The sequence below is a fragment of the Protomyctophum bolini genome (assembly GCF_963924005.1).
Source record: "Protomyctophum bolini genome assembly, chromosome: 1".
Lineage (NCBI taxonomy): Eukaryota > Metazoa > Chordata > Actinopteri > Myctophiformes > Myctophidae > Protomyctophum > Protomyctophum bolini.
In genome coordinates this window covers 9052512-9064860 of record NC_137862.1, presented here as the reverse complement: position 1 = coordinate 9064860, position 12349 = coordinate 9052512, and the positions used below count along the sequence as shown (strand labels likewise).

The window sequence follows — 12349 nt, the reverse complement described above, 5'->3', positions numbered from 1 at the left end:
GGCGGGTACTAATAGTCATATACTGGTGCTCATTAACCAACACATAGGTGAACACACACACGGACATTGCTGGTTGTAGGAGTGGTTGCGCCACTAACAAAAGAAAATGGAAAAAATAAAACTCAAAATTGCACTCAGGTACTATACGGTGCACTGTATAGTTTTAGTCAGCGGTACGGTGCTCTTCTTTGAAGCAGCCCAGTGTCTCCTGTGTCCTTTAGAGTGGTATGTGTTTCAGGACAATGCAGAATAGACCTTGGTTTATTGGATTTATGGATGGAGATGCTATCTATCGTCGAGGCGCTGCCGCTACTTCCATTACAACTCCATGATTCCCTTTTGTTCTGCTCGGCCGTCTCTGTGAGTTATGGCCGCCTGTGAGAGGATTGTCTGGACGCAGATGATGACATGTTGTCATGGTCTGGATGGACTCCTTATAAAGAACCACATTACATCTCTGACCTTGCAGAGTTGGCCGAGCGGCGCAGGGGTGGGTAACTGGCGGCCCGGGGGCCACATGCGGCCGGCCCCCCACCTTTACTTAATGCGGCCCTCATGTTAATGTCAGAATACTGATATAGTATGGATTACAGTGCATACTTTGGACAATCTTTGGACAGAAGTACACTGCTGTTGGGCTGTACATCTCCCCTCAGTGTTTTATCTCAGAAGCCAAAGGTGGATGGAGGGTTTACAGTAGGGGGGGACTATTAGTTGATTTAGTTGACTAAAATGTATTTTGGCGGGCCGTGATGGGTCGTTGAAATGCCTGATTTATACTCAACCAAGCACATAATTACGTTGTCATTTTGTTCTACTGGATCTCTTCTCCACTAAAGTACCTCCCTAACATTTTAGTCTTGTTTTAATTTGTTGTTTTATTTGTTGACGAGATTGTTGATATATTTAGTCTTAATTTTAAGGCCTATATTAATACTCATACAGTTTTAGGAGATAAGGCGACTATAACCGAAAACATGATGTCACACCGCTGCGGTATAAAACTACAATATGATGTCACACCGCTGCGGTATAAAACTACAATATGATGTCACGCCGCTGTGGTATGAGCGACTCAACGCTCATTCAAACACATATATATGTACATATATATCACATATAACACAAAACTGAGAGTATGAATATAGGTTTTTGTCAGTGAAAAAAGGTGGTCGACTGACATCTTCCGTTGTACTTTTAGTGGATGAAAGTAGCACTGCTTTGCCTTTGTCACCAAGCACTTAGTCAGGAGGACAAACGTCCGGCTTCCGCTCCAGTGTCTTCCGACAAGTTGTTGTTGTGATCTGGCATTATAATAGAATTGAATGGAAACGAACACAGGAGGGCGGGAAGTGTCATTGTTTTAAATGCATTTCTCTGTGAATCTGATATCACAAGAGCATCGCCACATAGAGGCACTTAGAGGAATTGATAACATTTGGGCCACTTATGACTGAAATAGAATAGCGTAGACATATTGAGCGGTTCAAATGTGATCGTGTCTTTTGTTGATACTTTTATCTTTTTATTAGCTTCTACTCTGGAGGGAAAACAATGCATTTCATCCAAACAATGCTGCTGAAAGGCCGCCACAGGCGACAAGGTGAGAACCAAGGTTATAATACATGAGTTTGGGATTTTTCATTATAGTTAGTTTGGATTTTCTTTCCCCAAATTCACTTAGTTTTAATTCGTTTTTTAGGCGGTTTTGCTAGTGTTTATTAGCTTATATTTTTGTAACAAAGCTTAGTATTAGTTTAGTTTTTAATTAATGTCAATGTTTGCTTTAGTGTTTTTTCTTCATACTTTGAGTTATTCGTCAGGTGCAGGATTCAAAAAGGTCAGACTAAGTATAGGCCTATTGTGTAATAAAAAACGAAGGGCAATTTACCTATAATTTCAGTCAGTTTTAGTTGGTTTTGTAAACACACAATACAGTTTCAGTTAGTTATCGTTGTTGATATTTATTATTATAGTTTTTATTTAGTTCAGTTTTCCTTTCCGTGCATTATTTTCTGCAGGTTCAAACCCACATCTCTCTTGCGGTAACAATAATTATGCTAACCACTGAGCCACCTCAACCGTTCATCTTTAAACACTGCACGCACAAAAGAGCCAACAGAAAAATGAGATTTACCAATGCGTAATTTACCGTGAGGAAGACTCCAAACAGACTTTATAGGAGTTCTTAAGGAGCAGAATTATAATTATCTATTATGCAAGGATCATAGAGGTCTCTATGGTGGCATGGAACCGTGAGATGGCGTTAATAAAACACGTTAAACACGCTCGCCTGAGCTTCTAATTATACTATCTGTGTAATTAATTGCTCGTGAGGAATTTAAACGAGTGTCCCAGAGCACCGTAGCCTAGCTGACGGTGCTGTTGTAGCGCTCACAGGACGTGGCCACTTGAATACGTGCCAGATGGTGTGTGATAGGAGCAGCGGTGGAACTTTAACTCTTGAGAGTGTAAAATTAAACCAAATGGACCCGTACGGGTCGTTAACCCATTCTGACCTGAGATCAGATTCCTACGAGGTTTCCACTGGACACACACTGGTCTGATGAACCCATTCTGACCTGAGATCAGATTCTAAAAATGTCAGTCGTTCTTTGATTTTTCAAAAATAGCAGACCTACAAGCTCGTAGCGCGCCACTCGGTGGCGCGCTATGAGCTTGTAGATCTGCTATTTTTCAATAGCTAAAGCATAACATGATGCTAACACCAAAATGGGTTCCCGTTCAGAATGGGTTAAACATCTGCATTACTTAATTTACAAGAAGTCTATACACAATTAGAGAATGTAGAATTATTGTTATTTTGATTAACGTTTTTTTCCCTGTCATCTCTCCTAATGGTACCAACATCAATACAGCCTGGAATTATTGTGGACAAAATCAAGTCTGTGGTCTGAGAGGCTAAATGTCATCAAATGGTGCAGGTCTGAGAGGCTAAATGTCATCAAATGGTGGTCTGTTCTGTGGCTCAATTAAATGCCCAATAAATAATGGGCGTTGATATGAAAAGGGTTGAACAACACCGTACTGGTATTGGTGTAAAAATTTACTTAAAAGTACCAAAAGTAAAAGTACTCATTATGCAGAATGTCCCATTTCACAAGTTCAAAAAGTATAACAAATCTTTTGAAAATAGATTCAAATGTGTCGCGCGACACATTGAAAGCATGCAGATCTGCTATTTTCAAATGGCTGAAATATATATATATATATATAGGTCATACGTGGGTACTAGTGTACGTTTTGTAATGTTAATCAAAATCTACAAAGTAACTAGTAACTAAAGGTTGTAGTGGAGTAAAAAGAAATGCAATATATGGATCTGAGATGTAGTGGAGTAGAAGTAAAAGTATTGGACATTGAAAATACTCAAGTAAAGTATACAAACACCTCAAACTTGTACTTTTGCTCAAGTGAATTTAGAATTCCAGTCTTTTAATATAGTAACTAGAGTTTTTCTGTATTGCAATAGTGATACTTTTACTTCAGTACAGTACTTTTTCCACCACTGCATGAAGCCAGAACCAGGGTTGTTCATACCAAAGGTCCACAGTGGATCTTATGCTCTGTCCAACATAATGTTCTTTTAACCCATTCTGAACGGGAACCCATTTTGGTGTTAGCATCATGTTGTGCTTTAGCTATTGAAAAAAATAGCAGATCTACAAGCTCATAGCGCGCCACCGAGTGGCGCGCTACGAGCTTGTAGGTCTGCCATTTTTGAAAAATCAAAGAACGACTGACATTTTTTAAAATCTGATCTCAGGTCGGAATGGGTTGATCAGACCCAGTGTGTGTCCAGTGGAAACCTCGTATGAATCTGATCTCAGGTCGGAATGGGTTGATCAGACCCAGTGTGTGTCCAGTGGAAACCTCGTATGAATCTGATCTCAGGTCAGAATGGGTTAAGCACAGTGGTGACATCTTCAGGTTCTCTATTTCACATTAAAAGCTGTGAATGTTCTCCACAGACAGAAACGTTATCGGTCATGAAGCACCCCTCGGAGTCCAATCAAAGACAAACCAATTAAACAGCTCGTCTGTCAGAGTCTGCCAGGTGTCATTTGAACCGTCTGCCCTCGTCCAAAGAGACTTTTAATTCAAGCATTTAGCACCGTGAACATATGGTTTATCACCGAGCACCGTTAGTATAGTGACTATAGTCTATTATCATATTATACTGTTAAAACTAGCACTGCCCTCTCTAAATAGCAGATCTGCTATTTTCAGCGTGCAACCAAAGTACAATGTTGTCAACAAAATCAACTCTAAGTCGACTAAAATGTTATGATATTTAGTCAATTAAAGCTAGACTATAACTTATAACATTTCAGATGACCAAAAATACTAAATTAAATTGCATTTAAAACACCAGGACTAAAAACTATACATCAAAAGCAACAGTGCATGGTCTGTACCACGCTGGCCCTTTAAGAGGTCAGTGTGGCGCTGTGATTGGACTGATGAAGGAATCGGTTTAGTGTGGCCACTAGAGTAGCAGGTAGTCCAACCACGCACGCACACGCACACGCACACGCACACGCACACACACAAGCACATGTTACAGCTGTGATTTCCCCTTAGCAGCACAGTGATGCTGATGAGACTCATGCGCTCTGAGGAGAGCCTCTGCCCACAGCCAGCCGGAGCCAGCCGGTGACTTTTATACAAGAACCAACTGAAGAAGACGACTGAGACATAAGAGAAGAAAGTCTTGTCCACCAAAAGAAGTCACTGAACAGGAAGAAGAGCAAGGCAGCATCATGAAGACATCTGTGATGCACTGTGTACAGTTCACCAGCATTGCCTGTTTTTTCTCCTTCTTTTGAACCTCTGTGTCTCCACTTTTCTTTTAATTCCCAAGTTTATATCCAGGGGAGAGGGTGGGTGACTTTCCATGATTGCACACTTCCCTCAGCAATGCCCTGCCATGCCTCACAAATGATAACAACACGCGCTTTGACACCTATAGTGGGAGCTGCCCAGTACGATGATGACAGCTGTCTACCGTTTTGCTATACTGACCAGGACGAGTAGAGCAACTGGAGGTTGAATATACCCTGCTAGACACACGCTGTACGCGCGCTGACAGTATGAGCGCCGCTGAGCCTCAGCCTGCTGCCGGAGCCAGCGGCTCTGGCGGGGGCAGGACGCTCTCCGCCGCCTCCAAGAGCTCCAGACACAAGAGTGTGAGAAAGAACTCCAGACGGATATACTCTGCTTACCAGGACCAGCAAGGGTGAGTCCCTTTATAATGCATGTTAAATATACTCTCCTTACCAGGACCAGCAGCAAGGGTGAGTCCCTTCATAATGCATGTTAAATATACTCTCCTTACCAGGACGAGCAAGGGTGAGTCCCTATATAATGCATGTTAAATATACTCTCCTTACCAGGACCAGCAGCAAGGGTGAGTCCCTTCATAATGCATGTTAAATATACTCTCCTTACCAGGACGAGCAAGGGTGAGTCCCTTTATAATGCATGTTAAATATACTCTCCTTACCAGGATCACCAGCAAGGGTGAGTCAACAGAGTTAGTCCTTTTATAATGGATAGTATATTTAATATACACTCACTACCAGGACCACCAGCAGTAAACAGAGTTATAGTACCTTCATAATGCATTTTAAATATACTCTCCTTACCAGGACCAGCAGCAGTAAACAGTAAACAGAGCTGCTATCTTTAAAATGCTTAAATTGCATACAATTTACTGTAAATAGTTTTCAGGAAAAATGCTGCTATTTGTCCCAAAGTGACATATTGGTGCTATTTACACGATGGTGTATCCTCCTCCAACTGTATTACACCTTCCCCATTTTCGAGTCTACTCGCACAACAAACCTACAACAAACCTCCTAATGTAAATAATGTAGGCTACATTTATCCCATTTAGTTTGTTTTAGTTTTTTTTAGAGAAAAACCTCATGTTGCTATAATTCTTGAACCTTTTCATGTCAATTAAGTACCCCCAAAATTATGTCTCAAAATAATTATTTTGGGACCTTCCCAGAAGCAAACAATCTGAGTTCAAAATGTTTGCTTGCGATTTTGATTTGCACAAATGTTCACAATGTTTTAAAAAGAAAAATAGCAGATCTACAAGCTCAAGAAGCGCGACAAGAACGCAGTCGCACTGCATGTGAGCTTGTATATCTGCTATTTCTGAATAGCCAAAGTATAACACAATGGTTAAAGTGGTTAAATCTTCTCTCTAAAAATGAGACTTTCCCGTTCTTAATGCGTTAAGCATGTTTTATTTTCCTCCTTCCATCTGCATGCTCCCCCCCCCCCCACCCCCCCGACTCTTTCATTATGAAGTCTTCAAAGAAATAATAAAACAATTCTCTGCAAAGTGGCGGCATAGATTTGGACGTGGCATCTTTTTTAATCAAAAAGTTGTATTTTTAGATTTAGATTTAACTAGACTGTTGCTGCCATCCAGAGCGAGAGTGCACAGTTGGCCCTTCTCTGTCTCTCTCTCTCTGTGCATTTTCTTACATCATAAATCATCATGCTATCTGAACGGAGGGGCGGATGGTAAATTGGCACAAACGCTGAAGTGGATGTATATATATATATATATATATATATATATATATATATATATTATATATATGTAGCGTGGCTGAGAACTCCTGACAAAGGCAATTTCCTTTTTGCTTGAGATGTTATGTTGCTGAATAACCCACAAAAACACAGACACCTGTGTGAGGACGCATTTAAACACAGACACGCATTTAAACACAGACACCTGTGTGAGGACGCATTTAAACACAGACACGCATTTAAACACAGACACCTGTGTGAGGACGCATTTAAACACAGACACCTGTGTGAGGACGCATTTAAACACAGACACGCATTTAAACACAGAAACCTGTGTGAGGACGCATTTAAACACAGACACGCATTTAAACACAGTCACCTGTGTGAGGACGCATTTAAATGTCCCTCCATTTATTTCAAAGGCCCGGTCAGGCTTTTAGAGGTGCATTCTCTACAATCCTGGCTATAATTTAAGAATAAGATAAAAAATTAACCCTAACCCTTGTGTTTGCATGAAATTACTGAAACATCATTGAAGTAAAATAAAGGAGATGATTTTAAATTGTCGTTTGTTGTTGTTTTACAGGTGAAAACCATGCCAACGGAAACGGCATTTAGCTTTTTCCTATAACTACAGCATGCAAATACTGTGTTGTGTTGAGAAGTATTAAGGTCCTTTCAGACAGGGAGCGAGTGACGCAGGCGTTGTCGCGGACAGGTCTGCTCCAGGTCTGCTCATGAGGAGCGGACAGGTCTGCTCCAGGTCTGCTCATGAGGAGCGGACAGGTCTGCTCCAGGTCTGCTCATGAGGAGCGCGGGATGCGTAGCGTAAAAAAAATAAAGCTCACCACAATCCAGGTGTACTTGACCGTGGGCGTGTGCACGAAACACGCACGCCACGCATGCCACGAAACACACACACACACACACACACACACACACACACACACACACACACACACACACACACACACACACACACACACACACACACACACACACACACACACACACACACACACACACACACACACACACACACACCTCTCATTGAAAATGAATCACTAGGCGTGTCGATCACTCCCCGTCTGAAAAGGCCATGGAGATGTATTTATTTTCCTACAGCCAATCAGACGATGAGGATAAAGATGTATTTTTTTTTCTCCTACAGCCAATCAGACGATGAGGATAAAGATGTATTTTTTTTCCTCCTACAGCCACTCAGACGAGGAGGATAAAGATGACGGACAGGTGGACAGCACCGACCCGGAGGAGATGTTCCAGAACATTCAGTACCAGAAAGAAATCATCGCCAACATACGAACCCGACCCTGGCCAATGAGACGCAAGCTCAAAGTGTTAAAGTACAGTAAATCTGTTTTATATAAGCTCAAAGTGTTAAAGTACAGTAACTCTGTTTTATTATATAATAACCGACCCATGAGACGCAAGCTAGAGCCAGATTGGCCCTAAAAATTGGTATCGAATTGGTCTCAAAATATTCCAGGTAATTTTCACCGATACTGATCATCACCATGCTGGCTTGTGGTGGATATTTTGGACAAATCTTTTTTGTAATGGTCCATTTGTTCACTCTCAGAGTTGATGGGGTCCTTGCAAATTAAAATAATTGAGAACAACTAGTAATATATCCTAATATGCCATAGTGTCAGAGTATACAGTGTCATACATTACACACTCTCTCTCTCTCTCTGTCTCTCTCTCTGTGCATTTCCAAATAACACATTGCTTAATGAAAGTGCAGTGAAACAAACAAGTTTACAACGGAACTGTACCGATGTGTCACGTCAACTGAACAATATACAATTTACAATGTAGGCGTTTAGCAGAAGCTCACAGTAGCCAGAGTGACTCCCAGTAAGCAAGGACAACACAAGGTGGATACTGTACATCAAATGCTTCTAAAACAATAGTAATCTATAGGATCATAAATAAGCAATGATCTGTAGGCCTACATTGAAACTATATAGCAGTGGTTCTCAACCATGTGTGGCTCAAGTCACCCCTAGAGCCTAAATAACTTGAATAATCTCTATCCATAGTCGGAACCCTGACCTGACTTTTAGACCTGATGATTGTACAAAATGTCTTCTGTCTAAAAAACCAAGGTTTCTATGTCAGTGGTTCTCAAACTTTCTCATGTCAAGGACCCCCAGAATTATCTGCATTTGGCCGCGGACCCCCATCTGAAAAATATGTTGTTCCCCCAGAAGCGAAATAGTTGAATTGAAAACGTTCACTGTGAAAGAATATAAATTCAAAGATTTGCATGCATTTTCAGGATTTTTCAAAAACATCAGATCTACACGCTCATAGTGTGGCACTCGGTGCCACGCTATGAGCTTGTAGATCTGCTATTTTTCCAAAAGCTTAAAGTTAAAGTGTGTTAAAGTGTGTGAGGGTAAAACCTCACATCAGTTTTCCTGAGGCTGGACGGTGTGAAACTGAAGTGATATCCATACATTCCAAATATTATGAAAGTATTCTGAGGCACTTTGATGACTTTGAGAAACCCCAGCCTTATCAAGCTTCTGAAACGTATCCAAGGGATTGGCATTTTATTGTATTTTTACTATTATGTAAACAGCAAACACTAATGTCTTCTTTAGCAGTGAGCCTTGTGCCACGTGCTTATCTGATCCTTAAGAGCCGCAGCCGCCGGGTCGGACACACACTGTAAACGCCACCGTAGCTCTTCATTAGCTCCTATGGTCGGGGGGAAGCGCTAGCGCTCACGGCGGCTAATGGCAGGAGAAGCCAACAGAGCGTTTAACGCTATAGCTAGCCGGGGGCTAAATAACGATTAACATTCTCCTGTCTGCACGGGCTCTCAGCCTTAATGGTCGTTCCTATATACGGAAAACAAACAGAATTAGCGTGATAATTATTTCAGCACTTGTTCCTCTGGTTTCCCTTTTCTTTTATACCGGACCCTCCTTAACCACACTCGAGTGGCTCCCCTAAACTCTTAATGTCTTCTTTCAGGACATGCATGAAAGCACTTGGGAATGATGAAACACTTCTTTCTATTTTACTAGCCTTAAAGCATGAATATCATCACTGGGTAGACTACTCACAGATACTGTATTACAGTGGCTCTCAACCAGTGGTCCTTGAGGAGCTTCCAGGTGGTAACTCTGAGAGTGTACAGTACAAATGGAACGGGTCCATTTAGTTCTATTTGTACACTCTCTGAGTTACAAACCCATAAATAACAAGGGTCCATTTGGTTCCATTTGTACTTTGTTTGAGGACTTGTAATTGTTTTTACAATTATTATTATTATATATATTTTTTTCATTTATTGTATTTAATCAAGCTAGCAACTTAAAAACGATCTGAGGCGAAACAAAAGCCTGAGTAGCCAATAAAGTGACCGAACTTGGTGGTGCAACCACTCCCTTACGGAGATACAGTATGTGTGTGTGTGTGTGTGTGGGTGGGTGGGTGGGTGTGTGGGTGGGTATGAGCACGGAAACAGCATGGTTGTTTTTCACCACCTGTGCGCAACCTAACACACACACAAACGAATATTAACTGTATATATGATGATTTCGTTGTGCCAGTACAGTACAGTAGAGCAGGGATACTCAAATAGATTTACCTGTGGGCCACATTACAAAAATGGCAAGGGGCCAGGGGCCAGTAGATAAAATTACGACATTAATGATACTTGATAACTTCTCTCTTTCAATTGCTTTATTTTCGCAAAATGTATCAAAGTACAATGTGCATGCACACAATATGTAAATAAATAAATGTGTTACATTTTCTTGCATAAACACAAAGAGCTGTTTCCATAACTGCAACTAATTATTGCACATAACATGAGTAGCTGTTATAATAACCTAATAACATAACATGAGTAGCTCTTTGCCTGCCTGCCTGTCTGTCTGTCTGTCCATGAGTAGTTATTTGTCTGTCTGTCAATGAGTAGCTGTCTTACTGTCTGCCTGTCTATGAGTAGCTGTCTGCCTGCCTGTCTATGAGTAGCTGTCTGTCTGCCTGCCTGCCTGTCCAATTGTCCATGAGTAGCTGTCTGTCTGCCTGTCTGAGTAGCTGTCTGCCTGCCTGCCTAATTGTCCATGAGTAGCTGTCTGTCTGCCTGTCTATGAGTAGCTGTCTGCCTGCCTGCCTAATTGTCCATAAGTAGCTGTCTGTCTGCCTGTCTATGAGTAGCTGTCTGCCTTCCTGCCTGTCCAATTGTCCATGAGTAGCTGTCTGTCTGTCTATGAGTAGCTGTCTGCCTGCCTGCCCAATTGTCTATGAGTAGCTGTCTGTCTGTCTATGAGTAGCTGTCTGCCTTCCTGCCTGTCCAATTGTCCATGAGTAGCTGTCTGTCTGTCTATGAGTAGCTGTCTGCCTTCCTGCCTGTCCAATTGTCCATGAGTAGCTGTCTGCCTGCCTGTCCAATTCTCCATGAGTAGCTGTCTGTCTGCCTGTCTATGAGTAGCTGTCTGACTGCCTGCCTGTCCAATTCTCCATGAGTAGCTGTCTGTCTGTCTGCCTGTCTATGAGTAGCTGTCTGCCTGCCTGCCAGCCAGCAAGTTGGTTAACAGAAAATAAATTGTTATGGCTGAGTAAAATAAAATACAATAAACACAATTTGCCTGAAAATAGATTACCCAGCTATGACCTTTTTCATGAAAAAAAAATGAGTAGTGATATGGCTGACTGAGTAAAATAAAACAATCTACCTGAAAATAGATAGCTATAAGTGAAGAGCAATTACCATTACCATTTCCGCAATTTCCGCAATTTCCATTTCCATTTCCAACTATTAATGGCAGCTGGGTTTCATCATTCAAATAAAATAGAATTATGTCCGTTTAGCTATAAAATTATGTCAGGGAATAGGGATACACAGTATATGTCTTTCATTTGCATTGCATCTCCCCCCCCCCCCCCCCCCCCCCAAGCTTTTATTTTCGTTCGAGTAATAGTACAACTCTAATAGTATTACTTATATTATAATAATGTAATTAAAGATAACTTCATTCAGATTTATTTATTTTTATTTCATTTTCCAGATTTTTTTTCTTCTTTTTTTTAGATTTTCATTGGTGGGCCAGTCATAATGGTCCCGCGGGCCTGATGTGGCCCGCGGGCCTGAGGTTGAGTATCACTGCAGTAGAGGGACCGCCACACGGTAACTCTGTCATTTCTCAACCGTTTGGGACGCGGGGCGGCTCGCCGGAATCGGGCCGGCACCCTGGGTGCGTTCCTGTGGGTCTGGAAACACCCTCCCCCCCCCTCCCCGGGGACCCCCAAACGGAGTTGCACCACTCACTTCACACGGGTGTGATTTTTCTACAGGGACAAAAAAAAGAGAAAAACTGAAATAAATGTGGACAGAGAGAGAGAGAGAGAGAGAGAGAGAGAGAGAGAGAGAGATGTGCTGAGTGTGCCCCCTGTGCGGGGCAGCTTTTATATGGGCAGTTTGTTATTGCTGCTGCTGCGGGGGCGGGGTCTTTATTGCCATCATCGGGGGCGAGATGCAAGTCTGCGTTTTTTTATATCTTCAGTAATCTCTGGCTGAATGCCTGTGGTTACAACCCTCTGCAATAACAGCTCATATTTTATACCACAAACCAGAGATTATTGTTTTTGCCCCCCCCCTACACAGTTTGACTATGCATTTCCGATTTTGATTATATTTTCTGTTAAAAACATAATCTTATTAAACCAGTGGTTTTCAAACTTTTTCATATCAAGGTTATTTCTTCAGCATTATGCACTATGGACCACCATTATT

The 12349-nt window shown here is 41.7% G+C and overlaps 1 protein-coding gene across 1 annotated transcript in view; it reads left to right on the top strand.

Moving 5' to 3' along the window:
• Positions 1-5114: 5114 nt before the first annotated feature.
• The window catches only part of tmc3 (transmembrane channel like 3), a gene marked incomplete at both ends in the record, with an annotated part of 44254 nt that continues 37019 nt past the window's right edge, over positions 5115-12349 (top strand). The window contains 2 exons of the mRNA XM_080762783.1: positions 5115-5260; positions 7791-7937. Coding sequence (XP_080618909.1) covers positions 5115-5260; positions 7791-7937 — 293 coding nt within the window. The remainder of the gene's footprint in view (positions 5261-7790; positions 7938-12349) is intronic.